This window comes from Telopea speciosissima, chromosome 3 (assembly GCF_018873765.1).
Source record: "Telopea speciosissima isolate NSW1024214 ecotype Mountain lineage chromosome 3, Tspe_v1, whole genome shotgun sequence".
Lineage (NCBI taxonomy): Eukaryota > Viridiplantae > Streptophyta > Magnoliopsida > Proteales > Proteaceae > Telopea > Telopea speciosissima.
Window position 1 is genome coordinate 3,040,540 of NC_057918.1, and position 16,474 is coordinate 3,057,013.

Sequence of the window (16,474 nt, forward strand, 5' to 3'; positions counted from 1 at the left end):
CTGCCCATCTAATGCTTCTACGTGTGTTCTCATTGGTCCTTGTGCGCCATGCTCCCCGGTGGGAAACACTTCCCCATATTTTATGGGAAAAAAGACTTATCCGAGAGTGTGGCTCATGCGCCCAGGCATAGGATGGGGCAAAATGACCGCCCACTACCCATGAAAGATGGAAATACTGCTCTTGTCGATGCTTCCACGCTTGCTCCCATTGGCCCCGTGATAGTACATAGGCCACGCTCCTAGACATAAAACTCTTCCCCATATTTTATTTCCAGCACCTCATGCATGGGTCCCATTTGGATAATTTATTGGACAAATTTATTTTTTATTGAAAAATAGAAAAAATTTGTCTTTAAAAACATAAAAAATAAAAGTTAAAAAACTTAAAATTTTAAAACTCTTCCCCATATTTTATTTCCAGCACCTCATGCATGGGTCCCATTTGGATAATTTATTGGACAAATTTATTTTTTATTGAAAAATAGAAAAAATTTGTCTTTAAAAACATAAAAAATAAAAGTTAAAAAACTTAAAATTTTAAATGAATTTTCTTTCCATTAAATATTTAAATTTTATGAAGAGGAAAATATTTGCATTATCAGCAACATTAATTTCCACTTTCCATGCTAATAATTTTTCTATATTTAGGCAACCTCCAAACCCAGCTCAAGAGTTAAAAATTAACCATAGTTAGTATTTCCACCAATTGCAAAAAGTGGGTTAGGGTTAACAAAATTCTTAAAAAACAAGGGAAGCCCATACTACCTTTTATTTTCTTTTTTTCATCACATTTGAGAGTTAGTATTAGAGAATTCTGTAAGTTTTGAGGGGTTTTGACAAAAGCTCCTGTTTTGGAGGTTTTTTTTTTTTTTTTGGATTTGGGTGGGAAAAAAAGGGCAATTTTTTTTGGTGATGGAGGTTCTCCCATGGATGCTCTGTGATTCAAATTCCTCAACCTGCAGAAAGTCTCTCCAAATGGGTAATTTCCTCATATCTTTACTCTCTTGTCGAGCTTTACGTGGAATATGTTTTTACTGCTCATCGTGGACTGTCGATCGAGATCGGACGTCCTAGGGTTTCAGTCCAAAGTACTGAGATTAGGAAACTCCAAAAGGGTTCGGAGATTTCAGATGGAAATTGTTTAGAACATCGTGTTCTCTAGATCCACCGCTGATGCTGTTATTTGATTTGGGTATCAGAGTCATCCGAGAAGTTGATACTTTGAACTTTTCGTTTTTCTTGATTTTCTGCCAAACATTTTCCTGTTTTGTTTTTGTCTTATTTTGAAGTATGTCGTTGCTTGGGCAATCATTTTGAATGTTTATACGAAGAAGAGTGCAAACAGAATCAGGGTTCTTAGGTTGATTGTAATGTGGCTCTGTATACTGGGCGTATTGTTTTGAGGAAGAAAAATTGTTGGATATGTTGTTGTTGCCTATTTAATTTTACTTCTTCTATTAATTCAATTCGTCTTTTTGAGAAATTGAGTACCAAAAGTTCAGTCTTTCTGCAATTGCATCTATTTTAAGTTTCAATACTGTTCGAGAGATCAAAAACTTGGTTTACTCTGTTGGGTCAGTTACTTAATGATCTTTCTAGTTAGGAAATTCTGCTACACTTCCTCCCACTCTCTCTTTTGTTGATGTTGTTAATTTTCCTGTGATTAGGTTTCTGAACATGGAAGCGAATGCTTTTTCTGAAAGTATGGAAAGACATATGGTTTGTAGAAGCAGATAGTGGCAGTTGAATTATCATTTGTAGGCTATTTGTCGCAATTAGCAAACTGAAAGAAAAGAGTGGTGTAGTGAAAAGAAAGAAGTGAGAGCGAAAGTGAGAGAGAGAAAGATGGAGTGCAATAAAGATGAGGCCAGCAGGGCAAAGGAAATTGCTGAAAAGAAGTTTACAGCAAAGGACTTTTCTGGTGCAAAGAAATTTGCTTTGAAGGCCCAAAATTTGTATCCTGGGCTTGAGGGTCTTCCCCAGATGTTGGCAACTTTGGATGTTTATATCTCTGCGGAGAACAAAATATGTGGGGAAGCAGACTGGTATGGGATCCTTGGTGTGAATCCCTTGGCTGATGATGAAACAGTTAAGAAACAGTACAGAAAGTTGGCACTAATGCTTCACCCTGACAAGAACAAATCGGTGGGAGCAGATGGGGCATTTAAGCTTATTTCAGAGGCCTGGAGTTTGTTGTCTGATAAGACCAAGAGAATAGCGTATGACCAGAAATGCAATGTTAAAGGATCCCAGCAGAAAGTTCCACCTTCAAGCGGAGGAACATCAATACCACCTGGTGCGAATGGTTTTTATAATTTTACCAACACAACCACCTCAAAGGCTAAAACTCAGAAAAGTGCTGCTCGAGCCCCAACACCAGTGCCTGCTTCATCACGTGCTCCAAAACCAAATACATTTTGGACTGCATGCAATCGCTGCAAAATGCAATATGAGTATCTCAGGGTGTATCTCAATCACAATCTTCTTTGCCCCAATTGTTCCGAGCCCTTTTATGCAGTGGAGACGGCTCCCCCACCTTCAAATGGTTCTAGTGCTCCCACATCGTGGAATTTCTCTCAGCAGCGTCAGAATTCAAACCATCATACGGACAACAAGAATGCCTATCCTTCTGGAAGGAACACTGCTGCTTCTCCCAACATGGTACCAGGGGGGGTTTCAGGCCTCCATTCATTCAATCACACAAACTTCCAGTGGGGTCCATTCTCTAGAACAGCTGGTGTTGGTTGTGCAACTGCCTCAGCTTCTGCTGCTGCTCAAGCTGCAAGTGTGGTTCAGCAGACTTATGAGAAAGTTAGAAGAGAGCGTGAGGAGGCTCAGGCAGCTGCGAGAAGAGATGAGGCGCTTCGGAAGAAGAACCATGTCTCTAAGAGGATGGGTAGTGGTATATCTACTGGATTTCCTAATTCTGGTTCTAGTGCTGTTCTCAAAGGAGAGAGACCTGTGAAAAAAAGAAGAGGCATAGATGGTGAAGGAGGAAACACTTTTGGATGTGAGGGGGCACCTCAAACTCCCACAGGAACTGGAGGAGCCGGATTAGTAAGTGGAGTCGGATTTTTTAAACAGGGTAATTCTGAAATGGAAAGGGTTACTGGTTTATCCGGTACTAGTAAGCCTAATGGTCTAAGGGAGTTGTCACAACTAGAACTCAAAACTATATTGATGGAGAAGGCACGGGCAGAAATTTGCAAGAAGTTAAATGAATGGAGTTCAGCTGCTGACAAGAAGAAAGAGAAAGAAAAGGAGAAGGAAAAAGATGCTGTAAATGGTGGGACACCTGATCAAAATGAGGCAGTTGGCAAATATGTGGATTCCAAGAAGAAAATATATTCTGACAAGATTTCATCTGGAACTTCTGGTGCTGATTTGGATACAGAAGCCGTTGAATCCATGTCAATCAATGTTCCAGATCCAGATTTTCATGATTTTGACAAGGATAGATCGGAAAGATCATTTGGTGATACTCAAGTCTGGGCTGCATATGATGATGATGACGGGATGCCTCGTTATTATGCCATGATTCATAATGTGATATCATTGAACCCATTCAAGATGCGTATCAGTTGGCTGAATTCCAAAAGTAATAGTGAGCTGGGTCAACTAAACTGGGTTGGTTCTGGCTTCGCGAAAACTTGTGGGGATTTCAGGGTAGGAAAATATGAAGTCAATGAGTCACTCAATTCTTTCTCACACAGGGTGAGATGGACAAAAGGCACACGTGGAGCCATCCGAATATTTCCCAAGAAAGGTGATGTTTGGGCCCTCTATAGGAATTGGTCTCCCGACTGGGATGAGCTTATCCCTGATGAAGTGATACACAAGTATGACATGGTTGAGGTGCTGGATGATTATCATGAGGAGCATGGTGTAACTATTACTCCTCTAGTTAAAGTTGCTGGATTCAAGACTGTTTTCCACACACATTTGGATACAAGAGAAGTCAAAAGGATACCAAGAGAGGAGATGTTTCGGTTCTCGCATCAGGTTCCTTCTTACATGCTTACAGGTCAAGAAGGTCCGAATGCTCCTAAGGGTTGCCAGGAGCTGGACCCAGCAGCTACTCCATTAGAACTTCTTCAGGTGATAACAGATGTCAAGGAAGAAGAGATGGTTACTGAAAAAGCTGAGGGAGAACATATGGTAGAGAACCTCCAAAATGATGAGGAAGAGATTGTGAAGAATGTCAAAGAAGCTGAGACAGAAAAGATGGTGGAGAAGGCTGAAGAACGGCTATCTCGTTGAGTTTTGGAATATGTGGGCGTGACCAAAGTAGTGGAAATTGACCTTTTGATGTAAAATTAGACCAAATCAATCCAACATTTTGTGGGTTTCTGTGGCCGTTTGCTGCTGGGATTGGAGAATTTCATCTGGAGTCACATGTAAACACTGTAAGCACTGAATCTAACCTCAGTTTTATCTGCAACTTAAAAATAGTTTAGAAGAGGTATGCTTCAATTGTTTTGGAAGTGAATACTAACTATGGTGTTCTCTCTGCCAGGTGGAGCTTCTTTCAAGGATCTGCTAGTGGGTTCTGAATTTTCTTCCCTACAAGAGCTGGTTTTGACCCCAAAAGAGCAATTTGTCTAGCAGTTGCAGCCGATAAAACACAGCCCCACCTCAGCTGCCAAATTTTTTCATCTACTTTACCATGGTTTAATTGCTCTATTTCTTGTTCTTATGGTAGAATATGAGGAAATTGCAGCTTTTTCTTCTCTGTCTGAAGTCTGATATTTTTGTTGGTTCTGATTACAGATCCAAAAGAAATAGTGTAGAATATAAGCTGATTTCAATTTATTGCTCAATTCAGTCTTCTTGATTGGTATTACTGTATAAGAATTTAATTAAAAAAAAAAACTTTTTTTTTTTCGAGGACTCTCAGACTGTACAACAGAATGGTAATTTGCATGACAAGTATAGAATTAATTTTAGTTTGGTTCAGTTTCTTGCTTGTAAACTGCTTAAAATGTTGCCCCCTATGTTCTCTTTTACATGATCCTTTGACATATTAGAAATTGATCTTCGCCTCAAAAGTTGTTGTCAGTTTCTTGTCCTCTGAACTATTTTCTGAAGGATCACAAATTCTGTTCAATCTGTATGATGCTATATGAGGTTCTTCATGGAGTTGTCAATTCTCATCCCTTTTGAAAATAGGTTATGCGACACTTGGTGCTTTACCTTCAAATATGACTTGTTCATGAGGAAGAATATGATGGGATATATGGTCATTCTACCTGTAAACATAGTTTAATGCCCAATGATATTGAGTCTGTCTGCCTGATCTGATCAAAGGCTTATCCATCTAGTCACGTTGTCTGAAAGGTTTTATTTAAACATTTCCATGGTTCAATCGAAATTTTTTATTTAGTTCTCCTATAATCAATTGACTGTTCTGGATGGTCATTATTTGTTCGAATATCTCTTTATTTCCCTTCTTTGACATATGCAATCCAAGCTAGATTGTTGAGCAGCTTGTGCATACAAACAAGGTAGTGGACAATGAGACTATCACATGACTACTCCACCTTCTCTTGCCTTTCTAGGAAATGGCAACTGAATTACATTTTTCTTGCTCTAATGGGCAATAGTGCGACACTTGAAAATCATTAATGCAGAGTGGTGAATGTTTTTCTATGCTTGGTGTTCAGGAACAAATTGAAGTGTCCACTGTAAGGTTTCATAGTGCAGAACTCTGCCCCAATAATACTCTTATGTCTCATAGAGAGGTTCAAAGACTGGTTGATCTGGCCTCTTATATGACAGTGAATTGTCTTTGGTACTTTTGTGCTGATCTGCTGTGAATTGGCTAACCTGTCTGTGGACATGGATTTGATTGGGATTGATATGGGTCTGGTCGGAACCCTGGTCTGGTCCCTTGTTTCATGTAATTAATAATCATGAATTGTATTACCTCGGATGAATGCAGGCACAGAGAAAGGTGGATTGATCAGGTCTTCTGAATAATCCAGCTTGTGTTGTTTTGGGCCAAGGAGATGAACTGATTGAATGATGCAGTCTAGTTCCTGCAAACTGAGGAGTTGAAGTATTCTACTTATCATTCAGAAGTATCCTGCTATTCTGTATGTTTTATTTGTTCTGTCTTTATCTTCCAGTAATCATCTTGTTGATAGTTATGGTTGTAAAGAAAATGACTTTGAATAGAATTGTGATAGTTAGATGTAGTTGGTAGATTGATGCATATGCACTGTATGCTTTTAAATAATCAAGACTGAGTTGAAATGGCATGAGAATAGGGGATGGTGGTAGCACAATGGGCCATTGTGCTCGGGTTCCATTTGTTATGCAAAATATGTGTGTGTGTGTGTGTGTGAGAGAGAGAGAGAGAGAGAGAGAGAGAGAGAGAGATGGCAAGTTCAGTTTTACAAGTAGTTGGGGACACCTGAGACCAAAGCAGTGGAAGATTCTTCTAGTTCTTCTATTTTGGGTAAATTACATCAGGGTCCCCAACATTTGGGGAAACTATGGTTGCAACCCCATCGGTCCCCACGCCCTGCTACAAGCCTGCATTCCAATTCAATCCCACCCGCCCCTAACTCCTGCTGTAGCCCAACCTGCCGCCACACTCCGTCTTCCTTGTTTTCCTCTCCCTCTGTTACTTCCCCAACCCCCACCCCACTCACTGCTGCGATCAAACAAACTATTCAATAATTAAGTAAGGCCTTAAGTTTTTTGTCGAGGAGAGTGGCCTACACCAATGTTCCTTGAATCTCTCCCACCATAGGAGGTAGAGATATTATTTTATAAGGGGATGAGAGAGATAGACACAAGGAAGCATTGTCATATGCCATACTCCCGATCAGAGAATATTATCCAATTAAGTATATATCAAAGTGGAAAAATGTAGGCAGTGACGCATAGTTGGAGGACTTTCAATTACAGTTTGTTGTTTTGATATGTCGACTACTTATTTAGTCATTGTAATTGTTATATAGACAAAGACCAATTATCTATATAGATCACATTTCAAATTTGAGAGATTGTCTCAGCCATGTACAAATTTTTTTTACTTGTATTTCAAATATTATTATATTGTGCCTAGCTAGTACTAAATAAAAAATTATTCTTAGAAAAATCGTTAGATGACATTTGGTTGAAATCAAATTAGTCTAAAAATAAGATATGGCTGAAAATTTCACTCAGTTGGGACACCTTCCAATTATGCTTCAACTAGAACATCGCTCCTATTATACTCAAAACATACCAAAATTTGGTTTTCCTCTCGTTGTGCTATCTCGAAATTGGTTGATTCGGTTTGACGGTTTTAGCCTTGAAACCTAAAGAATCGAGAAAAGATTTTAGATTTTGAAATCAAAATTGAACTGTTTTCTTTTTATGGTTTGATTTGATTCGGCTTTAAATGGCCGATTTCGATTTCACTATTTAGTTTGGGTTCTTCATTCATAAAGGATATAAATGTCATTTCATGTGAAGAGGATGAGAGAGAAAGAACCCTCCTCCCTCTAATATGTCACAGTTTACCCGTGAATAAATAATTTTCCGCGGCTTTCTCTTCAACCTTCCACGACACATATTAAGAGGATTATTTTGTATGTGAACACGTTTTCCTTCCTTCACGCGAAAAGAAAGTGAGGAAACGCCCAAGCTAGAAACCTCCCGGAAGAAAGTAATCTCCGTTCCCGTCTGCAGATCTCACTCGTAAAAATGGTAAATTTCAAACCCTTACAATCTTTCTGTGAAAATTACTTTCGATTACATGTATTTGATCATAATTTTCATGGACATCACTCCGGATCTGTTTTTTTCTTTCAGTTTCTTCACTGTTTTTTTTTAATTGAATTTATAGAAATGCGATCAATTATTTATTTTGTCAGGCTAATATTTCGTATTTCTAAAGATCGAGCTCAGGTAGATCTCTGTCTAGTTTGTGGTGTAAGGATCGATTTCGGATATGTTTATTAGAGAAGGGGTTTGGTAGTTATTGCTGGGGCGGTGATCTATTATTTTTAATGGATGGATAAATTGATCTATTTATGCGTGATTTCAATGCTTCTTAGTTTTTCTTTCTTCTCCGGTTTGCTGCAAAATACACAAACATGTTGAATGTTTAGGTTAGTTGTAGAGAAAATTCCATTTGTTTGAAAGATGACTACCCCTACCATAATATTAAGCAGTAGATTATGTTAATTTTGCTGCTTCTTTTTTGCCCAGACATTTTTATTCCTCTCGTTAACCACCCACAACTAAGTTGCCATTTTGATGATGTGATCATCTAGATTTTTTGCTTGATAGTCACCTAGCTAGAGTCTCATATCTTAATTATATCTGTTACAAAAAAAATTTTGTTTTTTAAGGATGAGAAAGAGGGAGGTGCGAGTTTGCCTGCAAAAAGAAAAGATACTATATGCATCGGCATAAAGGAAACAAAATTATAGTCACAGGTAGGTCATTGCCTATAGGAAGAAATTCTGTTTAACGTTCTAGGTTTTCATGTTGGACACAGGCACATTTGTTGTCGTTTAGGTAGCCAATGTTACACAGGCCTGGAAATCAGGTACTGGTATGTGTCAAGGAGTCAGATCCATTTGATCCCTAAAACTTAGGTGTGTATACATGTGTCCAGGAAGTGGTGTATGCAGATGGGGACTTGGCTAAACTGTATCAAAGAAAAGGGGCTGATGTTCAAAAGGTGGCAGTGGTTTAACATTCTTCAGTGGCGATCCAGTGTGTGACAACTGGGTGCATGTTGGATAAATATCCCATTTTCCATTCCCATGTCATGTTGTGTCAACCTAGGTACTCTAGGTTCAAGGTACATGAAGCATCCAAATAACAGAGTTTATAGCTGTTTAGTTTTTTGTATAACAATATTAATGCAAGAGCATGAGCACCACCATTGGATGTGGTTTGATCTTTTATTTTGGGCCTGTTTTAATAGTATTTGATTATGGGTTTTTGTTTCAAGTGTTTTTATTTGTAATGGGTTCAATTATAAGGCTCAAATTTTAGGTCCATATGAGGTACATGAAATTAGGATTTTAATTAGGTAGTTAGTATTAGTAGTGGAGTCCATTAGCTATTAATTAGTAAGTTATCCTATTAAATAGCTGTCAATCACTTGTGGAAAAGATTGAGAAATTTCGGGTCCTAAACCCTGATTTAGGTGGTGACTCTAAAAACTTCCGTCCTTTCTTCGACAGAGATCGAGGATGACAATCTCACACACCTCTTGTCAATAGGGAGATTGACGGGGTGAAAGACCAAATGCCAAATAATCCTTCCTTAGTGCAGGCTACCACCCTCCACCACCAATTCCGCGATACCATTCAAGGACCTAACCCATCCTCCCTTCCTCCCTCAGGGATGATCCTCTCCCCCAAACCGGGTTATGGAATTAAGATGTTATTTACAGGCTCAGGCTGTCTAAAACAACTATAACTGATTAAATTTTTTTAATTGATTGGTAACATACTAATTGGTTCTGATAGTCAGTCCAAGGATGAGAACTCACTGTTCAAACAAAGTAGAATTTGATTTCACACCCTTGGTTAGGCATTTGACGAATGGATTTTATAGTTTTCCTATATTTGTTCTGTTGCTGATCCAAAGGTTGCTATAACTTTTACATCATAGGATCAATCACCTATTAAAAAGGATTCTGTGGTTTCAATATGGTTCAATTTAGAGCAAAGGTATGAAAAGCATATTGGTGGCCTGTTCATGTCAAGCAATAAACCATTAACATCTGAACAAATGGGAACGACATTAGGTATAGACCAATCGCCAAATCAAAAATAGGATTACCAATATGCCAATGACATCCTAACAAGCTAACCAAGCTCAGTCTTAGTTCACATTATTTGGGCAATGGCCATTGTCTCAATTCCAGTCCCTGTTAAATGTAAATTGGCATATCTAATAAATCAGTATATGCATGGTGGCCATCATGTACATAAAGACAGATATACATTCGAGTATTGATTCCAGTTCCAATGTGATTAAAAGGATGTTGGTCATAATTGTGCACTCAGTTCAGTTTATTGTATGGATGATTTGATATTTCAATTTTGTTACTGACTGATACCCACAATAATTTGGTATAGCTAGTGGTCTTTTATCCCCACTCCTTTTTTATCCTTCAAAAGTTCAGAAAACTAATAACTTATTTTGAAATATGCAGACGACTTCGAGGCGCCTTGCACATCGGAAGGTGGAGAAGTTTGAGAAGAACATTACAAAGAGAGGAGCGGTGCCTGAAATGAGTACAAAGAAAGGAAATGACTACCCGGTTGGGCCACTAGTCCTAGGGTTCTTCGTCTTTGTTGTCATTGGATCTTGTAAGTTTCTTCGACATCCCTTATGTTGAGTTCCCTTATGTTGAGTTTGATTACCATGGTTCTCCAACAGTTCAACAATGAGATTTGGATCAATTAACAGTGCCTAGTGGGAAAGTCTAAATGTCAGCAGTGTCATTGATGTTCATATTTGTCACTACTGGTTACGTGGCAAATATGGACGGGCATGGCTGAGTCCATGTGATAGAGGACCTAGCTTGTGTCTTCCAAATGACAAGTGGTGACGGACACCAATTATGCTGAAGTAAAAAATGGAAAGGCCCCAAATGATTGGCTGGAAAGTTTCCATTGATTTAACTCCTAAAATCTTCTATTTAGTTTTCTTTCTCAGAACCCTAAGATTTTCCATTTTTGTTTTCAATCTACGAGCTCAGACGAAACTGGCACCTGTTAATATCCTTTGAGACCGGCAATAAACTACTACCAATTCACATGGTTCATGACATCCTCATCTTTCACAAGGACCTCAAAATCTTTAATAAACAAAATCACACACAAACTGACTTTTTTCTGTCCATCCCATCCCCCCCTGTTACACTGTACTCTTCATAGTTCCTCTTATTGTTTTCATTTTTTTGCTGTGTATCAGCTTTATTTCAGATAATCCGGACGGCAACTAGTGGTGGAATGGCGTAAACTTATATTGGAGAGAAGCTCTAGCTACGGGATACATTCTTAATGGAAATTTATCATTTGCTGTCATGGTCAGTGTGATTTTTCCATTAGCATTAAGGTAGGAAATCTTGGTAATCACAGGAGTTAACAAATTTGTATTAGTGGATCTTTGGTTCTTCTGGGAGCCAAATATTATATGAATAAGGTCATCTTTAGTTATTATATTTCTTAATTGGTATTCTCTCCTGAATACTTTCCTTCATGTTAAGCACATATCATCACGACAAAACGTGAGGAGTAGACGCCTTAGTTTGGCCGCTCTGACACACTTATATTATCCATCTATGAAACTTATTCCGTGGTTGAGGTCCAACGTAAGACTTGAACAGTTATGGGATATATGAGCTGGGCAAGTTAAAGACTGAAAGTTATGTTGGGTTGGGCTGGGCTGGGTTGGATGCCTGGGCTAGGTTTGTGCTTATCCTTCATGGCCTTCAATTGACTGGAACCTTCCAGCCCATTTTGTCTGTCAAGATTATAATTATTAGGCTAAATGAGTAATGTCCTAACATGGTCAGTCATATTATGCTTGAGAAAAGTTGAAACCAAGGATTTTAAATTTAGAATTGAAGTCGAATCAGGGTTTTTTGGGTTCCGACAGTCAGAATCGATCTCAAAAACCCTACAATTGGCTTCAGAACTTTGAGAATTGGGTCATATCCAATTCCAGTTGGATCCACCTGTTTTTGAATAACAATGGCTGAAACTTACACATATGTAATGAATCCATGGTGAGTTCTCCAATCTAAGGATTGTTTGACCAAATACATGGCTTAGAGAGAAGCTCTTCTGATTTACCAAAAAAAAGAAAAAAAGAAGACGCTCTATTGGTTTGATGTGTAATGGCGTGATACGTCAATATATAATTTTCATTTGATTTATGGTTTCTTGGTTAAAAAGTAAAAACATATTGAAGGAAATATGTTGATCATGTGGCATGCCAATTGAATAAACCTGAACTGTTGAATGAAAAATGGGTCAAGTAATTACTTTAGGAGAAAATTTTTTCTGCATAATACGGCAATCAATAGCTGTAAATGTGTGCTCACCTACAGTAGAGGGTGGATAATAACCGGTGTACTATTCCCCGATACCCTTCTAGGGCCATCCAAAGGCCTCTCGATAAATGAACGATCGTGGCTGAAGGAAAACTGTCTCCTTAATTTAATTGTATATCCGTTAAGCAAGAAAAAAAATGCTTGGAATCACGACCCTATTAAATTATGCAAAAGGTCTTTGATAATTTCTTAACGTCATCCGAGCCCTCGGTCAAGGGAGGATTGTGGCTAAAGGAAAACCGTCCCCTTAATTTAATTGTATACCCATCATTTAGGCATGTAGGTAACCATGCAAGAAAAAAAAACAAATGTTTGGAATCAAGACCCTACTAAATAATTCAAAAAGTCTTCCTTAGATATCCAATGGTCAGATTTTCAAAGTTCATGTCACTTTTCCACATTACACTACTGTGTTCGCCATTAAAGATATTCTTTACCTAACTCGAATTGGTTTGAACTTTGACAATGTGAGCAGAAGTCTACTTATACACAAAATTTCAGTTCGATCCGATGTACCACGTTGATAGATCTAGATACATGTTAAGGAGATTTTTTCCTTAATATACGTGTACAAAAACTTGGTCTTTCAATTATTGATAAATTCAAAAAATTAGAGAAAGAAAGGAGAAACTGGAGTCAAGCTCGCTAATCAGGTATAAAATCCCTAAATTGTTGATAAATTCAAAAAATTATATGAGAGAGAGAAAAAAAAAAAAAAACAAAAAAAAAAGGGGAATAGGAGTGACGCTTGCCAATCAAGGGCCGGTTTCAATGGGCTTAGAAACGGGGCCTCATTTAAATCAGTTTTGACTTAACCCCGTCCAGCACTGGTTATCAATAAACCAGCCCTTAGACCGGATAACATGATATTTTGGACCGCTCGCTGCGAAGCAAGACGGTCCATACGGTCCATGGTTGTTCCAGACCGCAAGCAAGAAGTCCCTGGAAAATAGCCGGGCGAGAAAAACTCGTGATGATGCGACACGATTTTGTTTCCTCTCCAGTCTCCACTCCACCTTGAGAGAGAGAGAGAGAGTGGCGGAGAAAAAGTCGCGACGAGGCGACACGATTTTGTTTCCTCTCCGTTCTCTACCTTTTGTTGTGTGTGTGAGAGAGAGAGAGAGAGGGGTTCCATTAGATTATTAGGTTAGAAGTAAGATCGCTGTTCGCCTATTTCTTTGTTTTTTTTCGTCTTCTCAAATACGATCTTCTCTTTCGAGAGTTGTGAGAATTTAGAGCTGAGAGAGAATGGATTCGGTTGTGGATCCGTTGAGAGATTTCGCTAAGGACAGCTATCGCTTGGTGAAGAGGTGCCACAAACCTGACCGGAAAGGTATTCTATCTATAAACCTTCTTCATCTCTTCTATTCATGTATCTTTTATTTCCTGTTTAGTTTTCGATTCGAAAGAAAAAATCTTCTTCTTTTTGTTATTATATGATCTTCGAAATTGGATCTCTTTGACATTCGTGCTGCTGCTTAATTAGAGTTTTCGAAGGTTGCATTACGCACGGCCATCGGTTTTGTCGTGATGGGGTTTGTAGGATTCTTTGTAAAGCTCATCTTCATCCCTATCAACAACATTATCGTCGGATCTGGCTAAAAAGGTAAAAATTCCTGAACAATTTGATCCGATTCTTTTTTTCTTTCTTCTATTTCATAAGATGCTTTGCTTTACCTTCTTGACTCTGAAAATCCTCTTGCATGCGATGCGTTGTGTTGGTGTTTTCCTTGTTTATTTGGAGGCTTGAGTCATGACGACAAAATCCTATGCTTCATATTTGGGAATTAAGTAGATCGCAGGTTTCATGACTCTTTTTGAAGTTAAAACTAATATTTATCTGTAAAAGTACAGATGCTATTCAATTAGCTGAGTTATCACCTCAAATTGCTGAGATGAGTTCTGATGATGATGCATCATCTGAAGGAAGCTGGTGGCATTTTTTGAATATTGACTATTTGTTCAAAATTTTAAATTGTAAATTGCTTCCTCTCCCTCAAATTTGAGATAAAAACAATGTTGTGACAATTAAGTTCATTAGAGAGTTCAGGATTTGGAGAAGGAAATGAAGCAGAAGGTTGTAATCTTTGAATTTTTTAAAATGTGTAATCATATATAAGTACGCATAAGTCAACAGTAGAGAAAATTTGGTAGCTGTACAAAGTAGCACAAGAGCCAGACAGAATCTTCCCCCACATTTCTTTTTGTTTCACTATAGGTTAAGTGATTATTATTATGTAAAAGGTGTAAGGTTATCTTAGGAGAAGGCTTAACTACAGAATGTACTGAGGAGTTTTTGATGTCTATATGAGATGGAAGAGGAAGGGATGAGGGGATTAATGGTGGGAACTGAAATGTGGATATTTGGTTTTACTTAGGTTCCATCTCTGACCAGGTAAAATTTTTCCTTTTGTGTGGTTTTACCTGGATACTGATGAAGCCTTAAAGAATTAATAAAATGAAGAAAAATTTAAGTTAGAAAATTTAGCTAACGTCTTTTGGGATGAGATTGCTGTATACCTTTAAAGTAGTAGGAAAAAAGATTCCCAGAGAATCTGAAACAATAGGGAGATCATATGAGGACTTCATTGTGAAATGTAATCTGAAAAGCCATTAGAGCTTAGAGTTTTTCATAAGGATCAATGAAAGATTTGGAATGAGCACTGATTACCATCCCCGATGGACAGATTAGATGTGCAAAGACTATCCGATTGGATTCTTCATTCTGATGCACATGGTCTGTTTGAATTCTGGCTGTGAAACTTCTGTCTATTATCATGGGGTAGCACTGGATTTTGCAATTCATATCTGCTTTTGTTTGGAGTGATGAATGGTTTGACTGCGTCTAAAAAATTGTTTATTGGATGCAGGTCCCATAGGGGTGCAATGTTCCAAGAGTTATGGAGGTAGCCGAGCTGAGGAAACTTGTAGACAGAGAGAGATTACAATGTTTTAGATCCTTTTTGAATGCATACACCTAATATAGAGACAGTTTGAATGATGAATTTGCGGACCAGACATGGATCATTTTTATTCACCCTTTCTCATGTTTTGGAGTTAGTTATACAAATCATGTTAGGTAATATTTATTAAAGTTTCCATTCTAGTATTGGTTTGATTTCACTATCCTTCTTTTTACCCCCTTGCAACCAAATAGAGCCTTTATGTGTTTTTGTTTTTAGGAGGGGTTTGGTTGTATTTGTACCATGACCAAACTGAGCTGCATTTATTTTGGGGTAGTATTTTTCGGAATCAGATCCTCTCTAGTGTGCATCCAATGGCTGGAAAGGCGTGATGTGCACCAGGATGTGTGCCTTGGTGTGCATCATGCCTCTCCAGCCGTTGGATGTGCGCTGGAGAGGCACCAGTGCTGGAGAGGATCTGGATCCATATTTTTCATGGATGATGAAACACCAGACCAATTTAAGTTGTTCAACTTGATGAAACTGTTAGGAAAAACGCATCAATTGCTGTTTTTTGATGAGTAACTAGCATTGAAGAGGAGTACAACACAGCAAAACAATTAGGGATTTTTTTTTTATTGAAAGAAAACTTTCATAGGTTAAACACTAAATGATGCCAATGGAGGTTTGCATACAGTTACACAGCTAGAGAAAAGGCGATACTAGCTACAGACAACAAAAGAGACTACCTACAGAGGAATTGGGTAGTTTCCAATGTCTGGTGCTTCCTTGCTCTTCCGTTTTGTTTGTTCCTCTGCTATGGAGTTGCAAAATCTTGGGCACCAGTAGATGCTCTTGGTTGTCCGTAGTACTCTTGATCTGATCTCCCCCACTATTTGATTATATGGAGCAGACGCGGTGTAGGGTTCAAGTACCATTTCGATTCTCCTTAATTTTCCAATTTCTCCTTCATCGTTGTTGCAGTCACTGCAGATTGATTCATTCATTATTGGAAAAAAGAACGCTAACCATGAAAAGGGACGGGATGGTATCGATTATTAACGGGACAGGATGCTAATGATTCTTTGTCGGTTCTAAATATTATAGAAAAGGGATCAAGAACTTGACTGGTTCCAAATGAGATGGTTCCGTTATTAGTGTTATGGATCTTTTCGTTATAATGAGATCTTAAGTATCTCTTACAAAACCTTGATGCAATGACCAAATAAACAAGTTCCGGTCTAGTTTTAGTATCACCATCAAACAAGGTTATAATAACAGAAGCAGAACTGAAGGTCCATCATTTGAAACCTCTGTAAGAAAAAGGACACTCAAATGCATCACACTTTTGAACGCAAGACTATGAAATATATCCTTTGAAACGATATTGGCAATTACGGTTCCATCCTGTACACTATATTTCAATACTGATACCATTGAAAATCCTATCCCAGAACTGTCCTATTTCATTTATTATTCGATACCAAAA

The 16,474-nt window shown here is 38.2% G+C and overlaps 3 protein-coding genes across 6 annotated transcripts; all 3 read left to right on the top strand.

The window, feature by feature from the left end:
- The first annotated feature begins 768 nt into the window (after positions 1–768).
- Positions 769–4,820, top strand: LOC122655913. Of its 3 annotated transcripts, XR_006332017.1 has the most exons (4): positions 769–979; positions 1,668–4,119; positions 4,183–4,406; positions 4,517–4,820. XR_006332017.1 is itself a non-coding variant. In XM_043850297.1 (2 exons), exon 2 carries the CDS (start codon positions 1,846–1,848, stop codon positions 4,258–4,260), a length of 2,415 nt encoding a protein of 804 aa, XP_043706232.1. In that variant the 5' UTR covers positions 769–979; positions 1,668–1,845; the 3' UTR covers positions 4,261–4,456. The 3 variants fall into 3 exon arrangements, 1 of the variants encoding a protein (XP_043706232.1); XR_006332016.1 differs by having other exon boundaries at positions 1,668–4,406; XM_043850297.1 differs by lacking the exon at positions 4,517–4,820 and having other exon boundaries at positions 1,668–4,456.
- Positions 4,821–7,585: 2,765 nt separating this feature from the next.
- LOC122653964 (stress-associated endoplasmic reticulum protein 2-like) lies at positions 7,586–11,188 on the top strand. The gene is made up of 3 exons (XM_043847931.1): positions 7,586–7,701; positions 10,175–10,331; positions 10,939–11,188. Exons 1-3 carry the CDS (start codon positions 7,699–7,701, stop codon positions 10,983–10,985), a joined length of 207 nt encoding a protein of 68 aa, XP_043703866.1. The 5' UTR covers positions 7,586–7,698; the 3' UTR covers positions 10,986–11,188.
- A 2,034-nt stretch (positions 11,189–13,222) lies between these two features.
- Positions 13,223–15,205, top strand: LOC122653791 (protein transport protein Sec61 subunit gamma-like). 2 transcript variants are annotated; one of them, XM_043847729.1, is made up of 4 exons: positions 13,223–13,415; positions 13,569–13,688; positions 14,157–14,159; positions 14,953–15,205. In XM_043847729.1, exons 1-2 carry the CDS (start codon positions 13,331–13,333, stop codon positions 13,682–13,684), a joined length of 201 nt encoding a protein of 66 aa, XP_043703664.1. In that variant the 5' UTR covers positions 13,223–13,330; the 3' UTR covers positions 13,685–13,688; positions 14,157–14,159; positions 14,953–15,205. The 2 variants fall into 2 exon arrangements, with proteins under 2 accessions (XP_043703664.1, XP_043703665.1); XM_043847730.1 differs by lacking the exon at positions 14,157–14,159.
- Positions 15,206–16,474: the final 1,269 nt, after the last annotated feature.

Excerpts from the sequence above, each read along its gene's own strand:
- LOC122655913 (XM_043850297.1), top strand. The coding sequence starts at position 1,846 with ATGGAGTGCAATAAAGATGAGGCCAGCAGGGCAAAGGAAATTGCTGAA.
- LOC122653964 (XM_043847931.1), top strand. Across the intron at positions 10,332-10,938 it reads CTTTGTTGTCATTGGATCTT|CTTTATTTCAGATAATCCGG; the intron begins GTAAGTTTCTTC and ends GCTGTGTATCAG.
- LOC122653791 (XM_043847729.1), top strand. The coding sequence starts at position 13,331 with ATGGATTCGGTTGTGGATCCGTTGAGAGATTTCGCTAAGGACAGCTAT. Across the intron at positions 13,416-13,568 it reads CCACAAACCTGACCGGAAAG|AGTTTTCGAAGGTTGCATTA; the intron begins GTATTCTATCTA and ends CTGCTTAATTAG.